The 16,767-nt window shown below is 48.9% G+C and overlaps 1 protein-coding gene across 1 annotated transcript in view; it reads left to right on the top strand.

Moving 5' to 3' along the window:
• Positions 1-12,698: 12,698 nt before the first annotated feature.
• LOC120917195 (solute carrier family 13 member 1-like) overlaps positions 12,699-16,767 on the top strand; it is a 57,634-nt gene continuing 53,565 nt past the window's right edge. Inside the window, exon 1 of the mRNA XM_040328306.1 lies at positions 12,699-13,025. Coding sequence (XP_040184240.1) covers positions 12,849-13,025 — 177 coding nt within the window. The 5' untranslated portion in view covers positions 12,699-12,848. The remainder of the gene's footprint in view (positions 13,026-16,767) is intronic.

Raw genomic sequence — 16,767 nt, forward strand, 5'->3', positions numbered from 1 at the left:
ATCTCATTTTGAAGACACTTTCTTTTTTGCAAACCAATTAATATACGCTTATTGGGATTTATTTTTTCCCATAAATATGTAGCAAAATACACTTTGGCCTAAATCTATGTAGAAATTTGATTTTTTTATATTTTTTTTATTGGATATGTTTTATAGCAGAAAGTAAAAAATATATATATATTTTTTTAATTATTGGTATTTTATTTGTTTATAGCGCAAAAAATAAAAACCGCAGAGGTGATCAAATACCACCAAAAGAAAGCTCTATTTGGGGGGAAAAAATACATAAATGTTATTTGGGTACAGTGTCACGTGACCGCGGAATTATCAGTTAAAATAACGCAGTGCGGTATTGCAAAAAATGACCTGGTCATGAAGAGGGTGAATCTTCCGGAGTTGAAGTGGTTAATGATGAAGATAGCTAAAAAGCGCTTAAAAAGGTGTCCTCCTGAAAAAAGCCTGGGCTCTCAGCACTTCTAGCTGCTGCACCTTCTAGAACACACACACTATATGATATGATCAGACCAGTCTTCCCATGTATGTGTATACACCTAGGACTGAATGCCAATCTATGCAAAAGTCATGTGATTTCTCATCAGCTGCAGTTATTGCCTGGGGCAGTCATGTGGATCTTCTCACTTCTGAGATCATAATGGTGAAACCGCTATAATGACGTCTGTAGTGACTTTAAAATCTAGAGGGAGATTTACTGGTATAAACAGAATCTGGTGCAGATCATGTGCATAGTAACTAGGGTTGTCCCGATACCACTTTTTTAGGACCGAGTACAAGTACCGATAGTCCTTCGCCAAGTACTTGATAAAAACTAACGGGGCTGGTTGAGCGGGCTGGATCCTATCACTCTCTTATAGGGAGTCGCTCTGCCCCGTTGGGCTTCAAAGCAGAGCAGGTAGGGCGGGCTGTGTAGGAGGACCCCCTCACACACCCGCCATTGCCACCCGGGGCATGGAGAAAGATGGCAGATTGCCTCTGGGGGAGGCCTGCCTACTCCAAACTCCTGCAGTCCGGCTCCTCTCTCGAGTACATGCACAAAATACACTTAAAAATGAATAAATAAATAAATAAATAAAAAATTGGATGCGGGGAAAGGCGCATCCAATCCACAATAGTGTGAACCTAGCCTAAGACCCCATACACACCATTAGATTTTCTGCAGATTCTTGTCTTCAGATTTACCAAAAACATGTAGTGCCTGCCTGATTGCATACAAATTGAAACTCTTAGGCCCCATACACACGATAGAATCCATCCGCTGAAAAATCCCAGCGAATGGGTTTCAGCGGATAGATCCTATGGTGTGTACACTCCAGCGGATCTGTTTCCGCGGATATTTATCCCCTGGGATGGATTCCAGCAGATAAATATTTGCTGACATGCTAAACAAATCTATCCGCTGGAATCCATCCCAACGGATGGATCCGCTGGTCTGTATAGACTCACCGGATCCATCCGTCCGAAGGGATCCCCCGCATGCGTCGTAATGATTCGACGCATGCGTGGAATTCCTTATATGACAGCGTCGCGCACGTCGCTGCGTCATAATCGCGGCGACGACGCGACACGTCATCGCCAGAGGATTTCGGCGCGGATTTCAATGCGATGGTGAGTACACTCCATCGCATGGAAATCCGCACAAATCCTTGAGAGGATTTATCCGCGGAAACGGTCCGCTGGACCGTATCTGCGGATAAATCCTCTCGTGTGTATGGGGCCTTAAGGTTTGACCTCATATTATATGGTTTTGGTAAATCTGAAGACAAAAATCTAATAGTGTGTATGGGGTCTAAGGCCTTGTACACACAACACGACCCCAGAACAGGAGGATCTGCACAGTGGAGGTAAGTATACGTTCGCGTTTGTCAAACGACAATTTGCGGAAAAGTTTGTATGCCAGACAAAATCCTGCACACGCGCTTTTGACAAAAATCAGACTCTCGGTCGTCCAACAATCAGACCGTGTGTACGAGGCTTAAAGCGGAGGTCCGCACAAAAAGTGAACCTCCGCTTTTCAGAACTCTCCCCTCCTCCGATGTCACATTTGGTACCTATCAGGGGGGTGCGATACCTGTATAATACAGGTATTTGCACCCCCTTAACACAAACCCCCCCACCCCCCCCGCTGTTGTCTGGGAAACACACTGGTCCCAGGAGACAACAGGGACCAGTTAGGACGCGCCGCGTGACTCGCGCATGTGCAGTAGGGAACCGGGCAATGAAGCCGCAATGCTTCACTTCCTGATTCCCTCACCGAGGATTTTTTTAGGTGGACCTCCGCTTTAAGTCTATTCGAGCACAAAACCGCAGTTCGGCCCTGCCCCCTCTCTCTCCTCATTGGCTCCCTGACTTTGATTGACAGCAGCAGGAGTCAATGGTACCATGCTGCTGTTTCAGCCAATGAGGGATAGTCCCGGGTAGCCGACACTCTCCTACAACATCATTGGACAGAGATGGGCTCAGGTAAGAATAAGGGGGGCTGGGGGGGATGCTGCACACAGAGGGGTTTTTATCTTAACACATTGAATGGATTAAGATAAAAAAATCTTCTAACTTTAGAACCACCCAAAAATGGAACTTCCGCTTTTTGGAATCCTCCCCCCTCCAGTGTAACATTTGGCATCTTTCAGGGGGGAGGGGGCAGCAGATACCTGTCTATAGGCCAGTACACACGATCGGATATTTCAACAACAATTGTCCGATGGACGTGTTTTGTTGGATAATTTGACCGTCTGTATGCTCCATCGGACAATTGTTTTCAAAATTTCCGACAACAAATGTTGGCTGTGCTTGCTCTCAAATTGTCCGACAACAAATGTGTTCCGTCGCATTATCCGATCGTGTGTACACAAATCCGTCTGACTAAAATACAAAGTACAAACACGCATGCTCTGAACCAATGCTAACCATAAGACAACATTAGCAGAAGTTGCCCAAAGAGCAGAAAAAACACGTAGTTTTGTGAATGTTGGCTGAAAAAGTTCTGCCGTCTGTATGCAGAACAAGTTCATGGCCAACACCCTTCGGACAAAAATCTACAGATTTGTCAGATGGAAATCCGATCGTGTGTATGAGGCTTAAGCCAGGTATTTGCTCCCACTTCTGGCCACAGATAGCCACAGTAGCCTACCAAAAGGGAATAGCCTCTAGGGACCATGATGTAAGGGAGTTTTAGGGACCCTGATGTAAGGTGGCTCTGGGGACCCTTATGTAAGGGCGGTGACTTTGGGGATACTAATAAAAGGGTGACTCTGATGTAAGGGGGGTCTCTGGGGTCCTTGATTTAGGGAGAGGGGACTTTTGGGACCCCGATGTAAAAGGGAGGAGGGGGTTAGGGGACCCTAATGAACACGATAAATGCTGATGTAAGGGCCCCAAAATTTCTGATGGGTGGCCTGTTCCCCACACACTGCGCCGACATTCCGCATACCGCTGCATGATTGGATGATGTTAGCTGGAGATAAAGCCGTTTCCAACAAACTTCAGCCAATCTGTGAAGAAGAGGTAACCAGCCAATAAGGGTGCTGCATGTATTTGCAGCCTTCTTTTTTTTTGCAAGTAGCTGGTCTTGTCTAGGGTGCAAAATAGTCTAGCACTGGCCCTGGCTATATGTTATGGCCCAGATTCTCAAAGGGCTTACGACGGCGCAACGCCATTTGCGCCGTCGTAAGTCCTAATCTGGGCCGTCGTATCTATGCGACTGATTCTTAGAATCAGTTATGCATAGATATCCCTTAGATCTGACAGGCGTAAGGCTCTTACGCTGTCAGATCTTAAATGCAATTTTTTTTCCCGCCGCTAGGTGTCGCCTCGTCGTTTTCCCCGTCGTCTATGCAAATTAGCTATTTACGCGAGATTCCCAAACGTACGCGCGGACGACGCAGTGAATTTACGACGTTTCCGTAAGGGTAAACTTGCCCCTGCTATATGAGGGGCAAGGTTACGAAGGTCCGTCGTATGCCATGTTAAGTATGGCGTCGGGTCAGCATCGGCTTTTTCTGTCGTTTACGTTGTTTTCCTAAGTCGTCCGCGAATACGACTTTACGTCAATGACGCTCACGTCGGCGTCATTGAAGTTTTCCGTCGTGAGCTGGAGCATGCGCACTGGGCTATTTTTCCGCCAGGTGCATGCGCAGTTCGATCGGCGCGGGGGCGCGCTTAATTTAAATACAAGCCGCCCCCTTTGAATTACGCGGCCTTACGCCGGGCCATTTACACTACGCCGCCCCAAATTACGGAGCAAGTGCTTGGAGAATACGGCACTTGCTCCAGTAATTTGCGGCGGCGTAGTGTAAATGGCTTACGCTACGCCGCCGCAGAATCTACAAGAATCTGGCCCTATGTGTCCAGACTTCTGATCAGTCGCAGCCCCATCTCTGAGCTCTGGCCTTTGTTGCACTACAAGCTAGACAAACACATTTAAGCACTGTTTACTATTGAAATGATTGCTCAGGGATTGCCTTGTGAAAGGCCTGAGCAGAGTACACATGACACAGCGCTCTTAGAAGATACAATTTTATTGCTTGGCTTGCAAGTCTTCAGATTTCTCTTTTTTTATCAGCATTTCACTTCCAGCACCTTACCCTCTCTTCTTATCTTCTATGAGTACATTAGAGTATACGGTATGTGCAGTGCTGACTGATCACCACCAGGGGAGGCTAGTGAGCTGTACATCACATACATGCTGGTCAGGCTCAGTCAGTGACAGGGGTTACTTTGTTTTGAGTATGTGTCTGATGATAATTATTTATACATTCTAAAATGTACAGCTTATTTTGCCTATTAAGAATATTTTGTATTTTAAGCACTTCCATACCGAGCCTATTCTGGCACTCCTCTCCTACATGTAAAAATCATCATTTTTTTTGCTAGAAAATTACTCAGAACACCCAGCATTATATTTGATTTTTTAGCAGACACCCTAGGGAATAAAATGGCTGTCATTGCAACTTTTTATCTTGCACGATATTTGCGCAATAATTTTTCATGAATTAAAAAAAAAAACAGTAAAGATAGAACATTTTTTTTGTTTAATGTGAAAGAATGTTATGCCGAGTAAATAGATACCCAACATGTCACGCTTTAAAATTGCACACACTCATTGAATGGTGCCAAACATTGGTACTTAAAAGTCTCCATAGGCGACATTTTTTTTACAGGTTTCAAGTTTAGAGTTGCAGAGGAGGGCCCAGATCCACAAAGATCTTACGCCGGCGTACTATTGATACGCCACGTAAGTTCTACGATGCCCTGTCGTATCTTTGTTTTGTATCCACAAAACAAGATACGCCTTAATGTGGGCTAGATCTGACTGACGTACGTCTTAGTACGCCGTCGGATCTTAGGTGCATTTTTACGCTGGCCGCTAGGTGGCGCTTCCGTTGATTTCCTCGTAGAGTATGCAAATTAGGTAAATACGCCGATCCTCAAACGTACGTCCGCCCGGCGCATTTTTTTACGTCTTTTACATAAGTCTTTTTTCGGCGTAACGTTACCCCTGGGTCTATGAGGCGTATGCAATGTTAAGTATGGACGTCGGGACAGCGTCAAATTTTCCGACGTTTACGTAAAACGTTCGCGAATGGGGCTTTGCGTAAATTACGTTCACGTCGAAAGCATTGACTATTTGCGATGTGATTTCGAGCATGCGCACTGGGATACCCCCACGGACGGCGCATGCGCTGTTAAAAAAAAACGTAATTTACGTGGGGTCAAGTAGAATTAACATAAAACACGCCCACATGTTAGTCATTTGAATTGCGCGACCTTAAGCCGACACATTTACACTAAGCCGCCGTAACTTACGGCGCAAATTATTTCTGGATACGGAAAGTACGCTGTAAGTTACGGCGGCGTAGTGTATCTGAGATACGCTACGCCTGCCTAAAGATAGGCAGATCTTTGTGGATCTGGGCCGAGGTCTAGTGCTAGAATTGTTGCTTGCGCTCTAATGCACGTGGCGATACCTCACATATGTGGTTTGAATGGCGTTTACATATGCGGGACTTACGTGTGTGTTCGCTTCTGAGTGAGAGCTACCAGGGACAGGGGCGTTTTAATTTAAAAAATGTTTTTACTTTTCACACTTTTTAAAAAAATAAATACATTTGATCACTTTTTTTCCTATTACAAGGAATGTAAACATCCCTTATAATAGCAATCTATAGTGATCAGGTCCTCTTTTTGGAGAGATGCGGGGTCAATAAGATCCCACATCTCTCCTCCAGACTGTAAAGCATGAGATCGAGAAAAAAAATTCACACATCTCATGCTTACTAGCCACGATCGCGGCTTTGTTTACATCCGGGGCCTGGCCGTGACGTCATAATATCGATGGTACCTGCATCTTTTTTTGGTGCGTTAGGCATCCCAATGAAGTGAACGGGCTGCCTTAACGCATTGTGCAAAAACAGGTGCGCACTAATGCACTGCAATGGTGTGAATGGCCCCTTAAATATTTCCTCCTTTTCTGATTGACAAAATAAATGCAGTTGCAGCTTAGCTTTGGTGTTCTCATTTCCGAAAGCTTGAAGGTATGCATCTGTTCTGGGAAAGCGTTTCGTGAACAGGCAAATCAGCACATCCCGTACATTTATCTTAGGTTGCAGATCTTTAAGAGATTTAGCCAAGCATGCATGTGATCGGATCTGACATATCCTGATGTTTGATGACTTGACATAAACTTCCAGACCACGGGTGTGGGGGGGGGGGTCAGTAAATGCGGCTGTACACAATGACATTTGCAGGAAGCCTATGGCCCAGATTTCTATCTTACTCTTAACACTTGCAATGGATGTTTCATATACATGAAGAGGTTAGGAACATGGACAATACACTTCCATTCCCCAAGCATGTACACATAATGGTGAATTTCTCACTTCCTGTTCCTCCTCAGTAAGCTTGCCCCCATCATCCGAGCTGTTCTGGCTGGGGGTTAGTCAGCGTGCTCGCCCCCTCCCTTGGGACTACATCCCTGCGGGGAGACTAGGTGAACACACTTATAGCTAGATTCAGGTAGCTTTATGCCGGCGTATCAGTACACACGAGGGGATCTCCGCTGGAAACGGTCCGCCGTACTCACCATCGGATCAAAATCAAAATCCGCTTGAAATCGATCCGGCCGAGAAATCTCCGCGGATAAATATCCGCTAGGCCGTACAGACGACTGGATTTATCCGCTGGAACTGATCCGCGGATCAATTCCAGCGGATAGATCCGGTGGTGTGTACGAGGCCTAAGATACGAGCGGCATAAGTCTCCTACGCCGTCGTATCTTAGGGTGCAATATTTACGCTGGCCACTAGGTAGCGCTTCCGTTGAGTTCGGCGTAGAATATGCAAATGACTAGATACGCCGATTCACGAACCTACGTGCGCCCGTCGCAGTAAAGATACGCCGTTTCCGTAAGAGGTACGCCGGCGTAAAGATAAAGCTGCCCCCTAGGTGGCGTAGCCAATGTTAAGTATGGCCGTCGTTCCCGCGTCAAAATTTGAAAATTTTACGTTGTTTGCGTAAGTCGTCCGTGAATGGGGCTGGACGTAATTTACGTTCACGTCGAAACCAATACGTCCTTGCGGCGTACTTTTGGAGCAATGCACACTGGGATATGTACACGGACGGCGTTTGGGCCGTTTGTAAAAAACGGCAATCACGTCGGGTCACGAGTAATTTACATAAAACACGCCCCCTCATCCTCATTAGAATTAGGCGCGCTTACGCCGGCCCCATTTACGCTACGCCGCCGTAACTTAGGAGGCAAGTGCTTTGTGAATACAGTACTTGCCTCTCTGACTTACGGCGGCGTAGCGTAAATACGATACGCTACGCCACCTCAAAGATGCGCCCGGCTACCTGAATCTAGCTATTACCATTAATCTGCAACCTTGCCCCGATCCAGTGTCAATCTGCAGCCTCGAGGGAACTAGCGCCACCGAGATACACGGAGCCGGATGTCCTGTGTACTCGGCTCATCTCGCAGTTCCAACCCTTGGGCTGGCTCCTATGATGGACATAACACCGGTCCAATGGCGGGAGGCATGACTGCGAGTAGAGCCGAGTACACAGTACTCTGTCTATTTCGGTGGTATTTATGAGGCAGACGCCATTGGCGTGGGTCTTCTTCCTGTGTGGCGCCCACCTTCAGGGTAGCCATGACCTTCCGGGTCGGGGTATGCGTGCTACGCGGTGCTCCTGGTTCCGGGACCATGTGGGCCCGGAGCAACTGAGCTGTGGCAGGGGCCCAGTGATGCGACTGGGTCCCCAAACTGAGGAGGTCCCAAGCTGTCCGTTCTTGTGTGAGGAAGCTGTTTGGTGGAAAGTTTACCTGAGGAGAACCAAGAGAGGCTTGTGTTCCAAGAGGGCCCTGACTATCCACCAGGGACCAAGGTAACTGGGTGCTGAGAGGCTGGACGTCGGTCGCCTATCAGTCAGTACCTGAAACAAAAACTACCTGAAGGAGATCCAAGTGTCGAATCTATTAGGGATTATTCGGGACCACCATTGTCTCCATTTGTTCAACCATTTGGGAGGGTCTGTGACAGAAACTTAACCCCAGTTCGAGCGACATTCTGATTGCCAGGTTTGTGAGAGAGGCCTGCCCGGGTGCGCTACATCCACTCCAGTTAGAGTGGCGAGACAGAAGTTTGTTGTTGGAAGCAGGACTGTTTCCTATTTACATACACCTGGATCTGCTGTTCTTCATTCCCACTATCTCTTTACCTTTCACCAAGTTCTACTCTTTTTACCCAGCTTGGTAATAAAAGCACAGAAAAGACATTCCATTACTGCAACTCTCATCAAGTATCCCCCCGACGGCGGAGGACCATGAGGTAACATGCCACCCAAAACAAACCAGCAGCTCCTTCGGGGGTAGTGCTACACGTATTTTGAAAGCAGGTGGGGCTGGTTGTCATATTCAGGGCCGCCATCAGGAATTATGGGGCCCCTTACACAGCTTCAGGCATGGGCCCCCTGGAGCAGAGAACCGAGGGGGGTGCTGCCGCCTGAAATTGAGAAGCGGGGGGGGGGGGGGGGCTGCCACGAATTGAGAATGGGGGGGGCCCATTACAAAGAAAAGAAGAAATAAAGAAAAATATATATATAAAAAGGGGGTAGCCATCCGGGGGGGCCCTGGGGACCTCCGAGCCCTTTAATAAAAAGAAAAAAAATAATAATTATATATATATAAAAATATATATATATATATATATTTTTTTTAAAAGAGGGGTTACCATCTGGGGCCCTGGGGACCTCTGGGCCCTTTAATAATATATATATATATATATATATATATATATTAAACATTTTTTTATTTTTTAGAAAAATAAATTACAAAAAAAGGTGGGGTTGCCATCCGGGACCTCTGGGCCCTTTAATAAAAATAAAAAAAAGATACCTCTGGGCCCTTTAATAAAAAAATAAAATAAAAAAAATATATAAAAAAATAAATAAAAATAAACATTTAATAAAAAAAAAAAGGGGGGGGGGGGTTGCCATCCAGGGCCCTGGGCCCTTTAATAAAAATAAAAAATAAAAAAAATAGATAAACAAAAATAAGAAAAATTACATTTATAAAAAAAAAAAAAGGGGGTTTGCCACATGGGGCCCTGTGGACCTCTGAGCCCTTTAATAATATATATATATATATAAAGAAATAAAAAAATAATATTGCGCCCCCCCAAAAATTTTGAGCACCAGCCGCCACTGGTAGGATGCCCAATGAGTAAAAAACAAGTGGAATTTGGGTGAGCCAAGATGGTTTTCATATAGAATAAGTTATTTATGCAGAATTTCCCCTTTAAATACGAGGCATTTAGGGAGACAGAATTGTTATTAAAGTTCACAATTTTATTATAAACATTGCAGATGATTGTTTAGTAAATAATCACTTTTGTGAATAAAGGTCCAACCTGAATAAGAAGCTGGCCGAATAAGGAGCCAACCTCGGCTTCATTCAAATAATTATTTCACTCATTAAAATGCAAATCAGTTTATAACTTTTTTGAAATGCGTTTTTCGGATTTTCTCTCTCTCATTGTTAAAATAAACCCACCATTAAAATTATAGACTGATCATTTCTTTGTCAGCGGGGAAATGTACGAAATCAGCAGGGGGTCAAATACTTTTTCCCCTCACTGTATGTTCCATAGAATTACCTTAAAGGGGTTGTAAAAGTTTGTTTTTCATTTTCTAAATTGGTTCCTAGTGCATTGTTGGTTCACTTGCCTTTTCCTTCCATTTCCCTTCTAAATGTTTTTTTTTCTTTGTTTTCTTTGTCTGAATTTCTCACTTCCTGTTCCTCCTCAGTAAGGTGTTCAGGCTGACTAACCCCCAGCCAGAACCGCTCGGATGATGGGGGCAAGCTTACTGAGGAGAAACAGGAAGTGAGAAATTCAGACAAAGAAAAAAACATTTAGAAGGGAAATGGAAGGAAAAGGTAAGTGAACCAACAATCCACTAGCTTAAAGGAACTTATTTAGAAAATAAAAAACAAACCTTTACAATCCCTTTAAGTGCATTTTTACAACAATGGTGTGACAAATAGGAACCCCTACTATTTTATTCTCTGGGGTGTCTGCTTTCAGAAAGCTTGTAATGTGTGTGTGTGTGTGCTGGTGGTGGAAGGGGAGGGGGTTACAAGATCTTCAGGCCTAAAATGATCAGCATCAGAGAGGGATGGTGTCAGGGAGAGGGATGGTGTCAGGGAGTGGGATGGTGTCAGGGGGATCAAGCATCAGAGATGGATGGTGTCAGGGAGAGGGATGGTGTCAGGGAGTGGGATGGTGTCAGGGAGTGGGATGGTGTCAAGGGGATCAAGCATCAGAGATGGATGGTGTCAGATGGTGTCAGGGAGAGGGATGGTGTCGGGGAGAGTGATGGTGTCGGGGAGAGGGATGGTGTCGGGGAGAGGGATGGTGTCGGGGAGAGGGATGGTGTCGGGGAGAGGGATGGTGTCAGGGAGAAGGATGGTGTCAGGGAGAGGGATGAGGTTTGGGAGAGGGATGGTGTCAGGGAGAGGGATGGTGTCAGGGAGTGGGATGGTGTCAGGGAGAGGGATGGTGTCAGGGAGTGGGATGGTGTCAGGGAGAGGGATGGTGTCAGGGAGTGGGATGGTGTCAGGGAGTGGGATGGTGTCAGGGAGTGGGATGGTGTCAGGGAGTGGGATGGTGTCAGGGAGTGGGATGGTGTCAGGAGGATCAAGTATCAGAGATGGATGGTGTCAGGGAGAGGGATGGTGTCAGGAGGATCAGGCATCAGAGATGGATGGTGTCAGGGAGAGGGATGGTGTCAGGAGGATCAGGCATCAGACAGGGATGGTGTCGGGGAGGGGGATGGTGTCAGGAGGATCAAGCATCAGAGATGGATGGTGTCAGGGAGTGGGATGGTGTCAGGGAGAGGGATGGTGTCAGGAGGATCAAGCATCAGAGAGGGATGGTGTCGGGGAGTGGGATGGTGTCAGGGAGAGGGATGGTGTCGGGGAGTGGGATGATGGCAGGAGGATCAAGCATCAGAGAGGGATGGTGTCGGGGAGTGGGATGGTGTCAGGGAGAGGGATGGTGTCGGGGAGTGGGATGGTGTCAGGAGGATCAGGCATCAGAGATGGATGGTGTCGGGGAGAGGGATGGTGTCGGGGAGAGGGATGGTGTCGGGGAGAGGGATGGTGTCGGGGAGAGGGATGGTGTCAGGGAGAAGGATGGTGTCAGGGAGAGGGATGAGGTTTGGGAGAGGGATGGTGTCAGGGAGAGGGATGGTGTCAGGGAGTGGGATGGTGTCAGGGAGAGGGATGGTGTCAGGGAGTGGGATGGTGTCAGGGAGAGGGATGGTGTCAGGGAGTGGGATGGTGTCAGGGAGTGGGATGGTGTCAGGGAGTGGGATGGTGTCAGGGAGTGGGATGGTGTCAGGGAGTGGGATGGTGTCAGGAGGATCAAGTATCAGAGATGGATGGTGTCAGGGAGAGGGATGGTGTCAGGAGGATCAGGCATCAGAGATGGATGGTGTCAGGGAGAGGGATGGTGTCAGGAGGATCAGGCATCAGAGATGGATGGTGTCAGGGAGAGGGATGGTGTCAGGAGGATCAGGCATCAGACAGGGATGGTGTCGGGGAGGGGGATGGTGTCAGGAGGATCAAGCATCAGAGATGGATGGTGTCAGGGAGTGGGATGGTGTCAGGGAGAGGGATGGTGTCAGGAGGATCAAGCATCAGAGAGGGATGGTGTCGGGGAGGGGGATGGTGTCAGGGAGAGGGATGGTGTCGGGGAGTGGGATGGTGTCAGGAGGATCAGGCATCAGACAGGGATGGTGTCGGGGAGTGGGATGGTGTCAGGAGGATCAAGCATCAGACAAGGATGGTGTTATGAGGATCAGGCATCAGAGATGGATGGTGTTATGAGGATCAGGCATCAGAGATGGATGGTGTCGGGGATGGTGTCTTGGAGGGGGATGGTGTGGATGAAGAAGTGAAGCGGAGGGCTCGGCATCTCCCATAGATAATGACAGAGGATCCTCCAGACATGCCTGGTCCAGCATGAGAGATGAGGAGGAGGAGGAGGAGGAGGGAAGAGGAGGAGGAGGAGAAGAAGGAGAAGGAGGAGGAGGGGCGGGGTGATGAGTTCACAATGCCGCATTCACAGTCCCCCCTCCTCCTCCCCCTGTATGGAGGGTGATCTCCCCTCCTGGTTGGTGGCTCCTCCGGTGACGTGTCTCGGAGGCCCCTCCCCCCATAGTCGGACTCCTTTGTGGAAGAGCCGGCTGTGTGTATCCGACCCGCCGGCGGCCCATCGGAAGGTGGGGGAGGGATGGTGAGGTGATCGGAGAGGAGATCCCGGCCCTCCCCGATGCCAGGTCCGGACATCCCACCTCTAGGGCGCCCACTGCCCGTCTGGATCCCCGGATTGCTGTGTGTACACATGGCCGGCTCCGCTCTCAACTCTGTCTGGCAGCAGAAGGACGTCATCATCACCTTCATCCTCCCCATAATACTCCTACCCCTACCACTAGGGGCGCAGAGCAAGGTGAGGGGGGCAATGGGGAGAGCATTCATTACCCGGGGGCATCACATACAGGAGGGACTGGGGGGTCTAATTCCCAGTCCATGGCCTCATCCTTTCTCCTCTTTCCCAGTACATGTCACTGTACTGTTCCCTGTCCCAGTTCTTGTCCCATTCCCAGTACCTGTCCCATTCCCAGTACCGTTCCCTCTCCTTTCCCAGTCCATGTCACTGTACTGCCCCCTGTCCTATTCCCAGTTCTTGTCCCATTCCCAGTACCTGTCCCATTCCCAGTACCTGTCCCATTCCCAGTTCTTGTCCCATTCCCAGTTCTTGTCCCATTCCCAGTACCGTTCCCTCTCCTTTTCCTAGTCCCAATATCTGTCATTTTCCCAGTTCTAGTACCAGCCCTCGTCTTTTTTCCAGGACCCGACTCTATCCCTTTCCCATTTCCAGTACAAGACCCATTCCCAGTTCTCATCCTTTTCCCAGTACCATTCCCAGTTCTCACCCTATTCCCAGTTCTCATCCTTTTCCCAGTTCTAGTACCAGCCCTTGTCCCTTTCCCAGTGCCGACTCTTCTTTTCCCATTTCCAGTACAAGACCCTTTTCCAGTACCATTCCCAGTCCTCATACTTTTCCCAGTTCCAGTGGCAGGCCCTTTTCCCCAGTACCATTCCCTGTCCCTCTCCCAGTACTCTTTTGTGTCCCAGTACCAGTCAATGCTCCTTTCCCAGTCTATGCCGCTGTACTGTTCCCTGTCCTCTTCCCAGTGCCATTCCTTTTCCTAGTCCCAGTATCTGTCATTTTCCCAGTTCTAGTACCAGCCCTCGTCTCTTTCCCAGTACCCGACTCTCTCCTCTTCCCAATTCCAGTACAAGACCCTTTTCCCAGTACCATTCCCAGTTCTCATCCCTTTCCCAGTTCTTGACCCTTTTCCAGTACTATTCCCTGTCCCTGTACTAGACTCTCTCTTTCTGCCAATTTCAGTGCTAGGCTCTTTTCCCAGTACCCAGACCTCCTGGTCCCTGTCCTTTTCCCAGTACCTGTGCCATTCCCAGTCCTCATCCTTTTCCCTGTACCATTCCCAGTCCCCATCTCTTTCCCAGTTCTAGTATCAGTTCTTGTCCCTTTTCCTAGTACCATTCCCAGTCCTTGTCACTGTTCCATTCCCTTTCCCAGTACCATTCCCTCTCCTTTTCCCATTCCCAGTACCATGCCCCATTCCCAGTCCTTGTCCCTTTCCCAGTCTTTTTCCCACTCCCAGTTTCATTTTCAGTCCTTGTCCCTTTCCCAGTAACATTCTCTGTCCCACTATCAGTCCCCCTCCCTTTCTTGTACCAGTCCATGCCACTGTTCTGTTCCTTGTCCCTTTCCCAGTTGCATTCCCAGTCCATGTCCCTTTTCCAGTCCATATCACTGTTCTGTTCCCTATGCCTTTCCCAGTCCCTAACTCAGTCACTGTCCCACTCTCAGTGCTATTCCCTATCTCTTCCCAGTCCCTGTCTCTTCCAATGTTGCGTTCCCAGTCCCCGTCTCTTCCAATGTTGCATTCCCAGTCCCCGTCTCTTCCAATGTTGCATTCCCAGTCCCCGTCTCTTCCAATATGCGTTCCCAGTCCCCGTCTCTTCCAATGTTGCGTTCCCAGTCCCCGTCTCTTCCAATGTTGCGTTCCCAGTCCCCGTCTCTTCCAATGTTGCGTTCCCAGTCCCCGCCTCTTCCAATGTTGCGTTCCCAGTCCCCGCCTCTTCCAATGTTGCGTTCCCAGTCCCCGCCTCTTCCAATGTTGCGTTCCCAGTCCCCGCCTCTTCCAATGTTGCGTTCCCAGTCCCCGCCTCTTCCAATGTTGCGTTCCCAGTCCCCGCCTCTTCCAATGTTGCGTTCCCAGTCCCCGTCTCTTCCAATGTTGCGTTCCCAGTCCCTTCCAATGTTGCGTTCCCAGTCCCTTCCAATGTTGCGTTCCCAGTCCCTGTCTCTTCCAATGTTGCGTTCCCAGTCCCTGTCCCTTCCAATGTTGCGTTTCCAGTCCCTGTCCCTTCCAATGTTGCGTTCCCAGTCCCTGTCCCTTCCAATGTTGCGTTCCCAGTCCCTTCCAATGTTGCGTTCCCAGTCCCTTCCAATGTTGCGTTCCCAGTCCCTGTCTCTTCCAATGTTGCGTTCCCAGTCCCTGTCTCTTCCAATGTTGCGTTCCCAGTCCCTGTCTCTTCCAATGTTGTGTTCCCAGTCCCTGTCTCTTCCAATGTTGCGTTCCCAGTCCCTGTCTCTTCCAATGTTGCGTTCCCAGTCCCTGTCCCTTCAAATGTTGCGTTCCCAGTCCCTGTCCCTTCCAATGTTGCGTTCCCAGTCCCTGTCCCTTCCAATGTTGCGTTCCCAGTTCCTGTCTCTTCCAATGTTGCGTTCCCAGTCCCTGTCTCTTCCAATGTTGCGTTCCCAGTCCCTGTCTCTTCCAATGTTGCGTTCCCAGTCCCTGTCCCTTCCAATGTTGCGTTCCCAGTCCCTGTCCCTTCCAATGTTGCGTTCCCAGTCCCTGTCCCTTCCAATGTTGCGTTCCCAGTCCCTGTCTCTTCCAATGTTGCGTTCCCAGTCCCCGCCTCTTCCAATGTTGCGTTCCCAGTCCCTGCCTCTTCCAACGTTGCGTTCCCAGTCCCTGCCTCTTCCAATGTTGCGTTCCCAGTCCCCGTCTCTTCCAACGTTGCGTTCCCAGTCCCTGCCTCTTCCAACGTTGCGTTCCCAGTCCCTGCCTCTTCCAACGTTGCGTTCCCAGTCCCTGCCTCCTCCAACGTTGCGTTCCCAGTCCCCGTCTCTTCCAACGTTGCGTTCCCAGTCCCCGTCTCTTCCAACGTTGCGTTCCCAGTCCCCGTCTCTTCCAACGTTGCGTTCCCAGTCCCCGTCTCTTCCAATGTTGCGTTCCCAGTCCCCGTCTATTCCAATGTTGCGTTCCCAGTCCCTGCCTCTTCCAACGTTGCGTTCCCAGTCCCTGCCTCTTCCAACGTTGCGTTCCCAGTCCCTGTCTATTCCAATGTTGCGTTCCCAGTCCCTGCCTCTTCCAATGTTGCGTTCCCAGTCCCCGCCTCTTCCAATGTTGCGTCCCCGTCTCTTCCAATGTTGCGTTCCCAGTCCCTGTCCCGATTTGCAGTCCTTATCAGGTCTCTGCACAGTGAATCCCCCCAGTCCCTGTGTATTGAGTAGCGATGTAACGCTCTGATTGGAATGTGATGAAAGGAATGCCGTGTTCTGTGTAGAGGGGCCCTTCCCCCGATCTGATGGGAGGTAAAGGAATGTATGGAGGGGGTTCCTCCGCTCTGCTATACACACAGTAGGAGGAGAGGGAATGTAATGATGAATCTCATTCATAGAAGTAGAAAGTGACTCATTTCCAGCCGGTATCCACGTGGAATCCTGAGCTGTCCTCTCCTTTGTACAATGCTAGTTTCCTGGCTGTCACGCTGATCCGGTGGCTTTAGTAAGTTGAGTCACTGCTGGAAAAATGCACGCCGGTCAGAAAAGACCAAACTACTAAACTGTATTGGTGTTCTGGGTCGTGACAGCCAGGCAAATAGCATTTTTTTTAGAGGAGAGGTGTGCAGTGGCGCCCCCTGTACTTCAGGAGAGAAGCTTCTTTAATGTCTATTCCTTTTCTTTTTTTTAATGCTCCCTCGGAGTTCTTTAGACCGCGTTCCGACCCACCACGTTCGAAGGTTCACAAGAACTCTGATCACCGGGGTTCTCATTATATTCCGTGGTGCCGATCAGGGGTTGACAAATT

The sequence above is a fragment of the Rana temporaria genome, chromosome 11, assembly GCF_905171775.1.
Source record: "Rana temporaria chromosome 11, aRanTem1.1, whole genome shotgun sequence".
Taxonomy (NCBI): domain Eukaryota; kingdom Metazoa; phylum Chordata; class Amphibia; order Anura; family Ranidae; genus Rana; species Rana temporaria.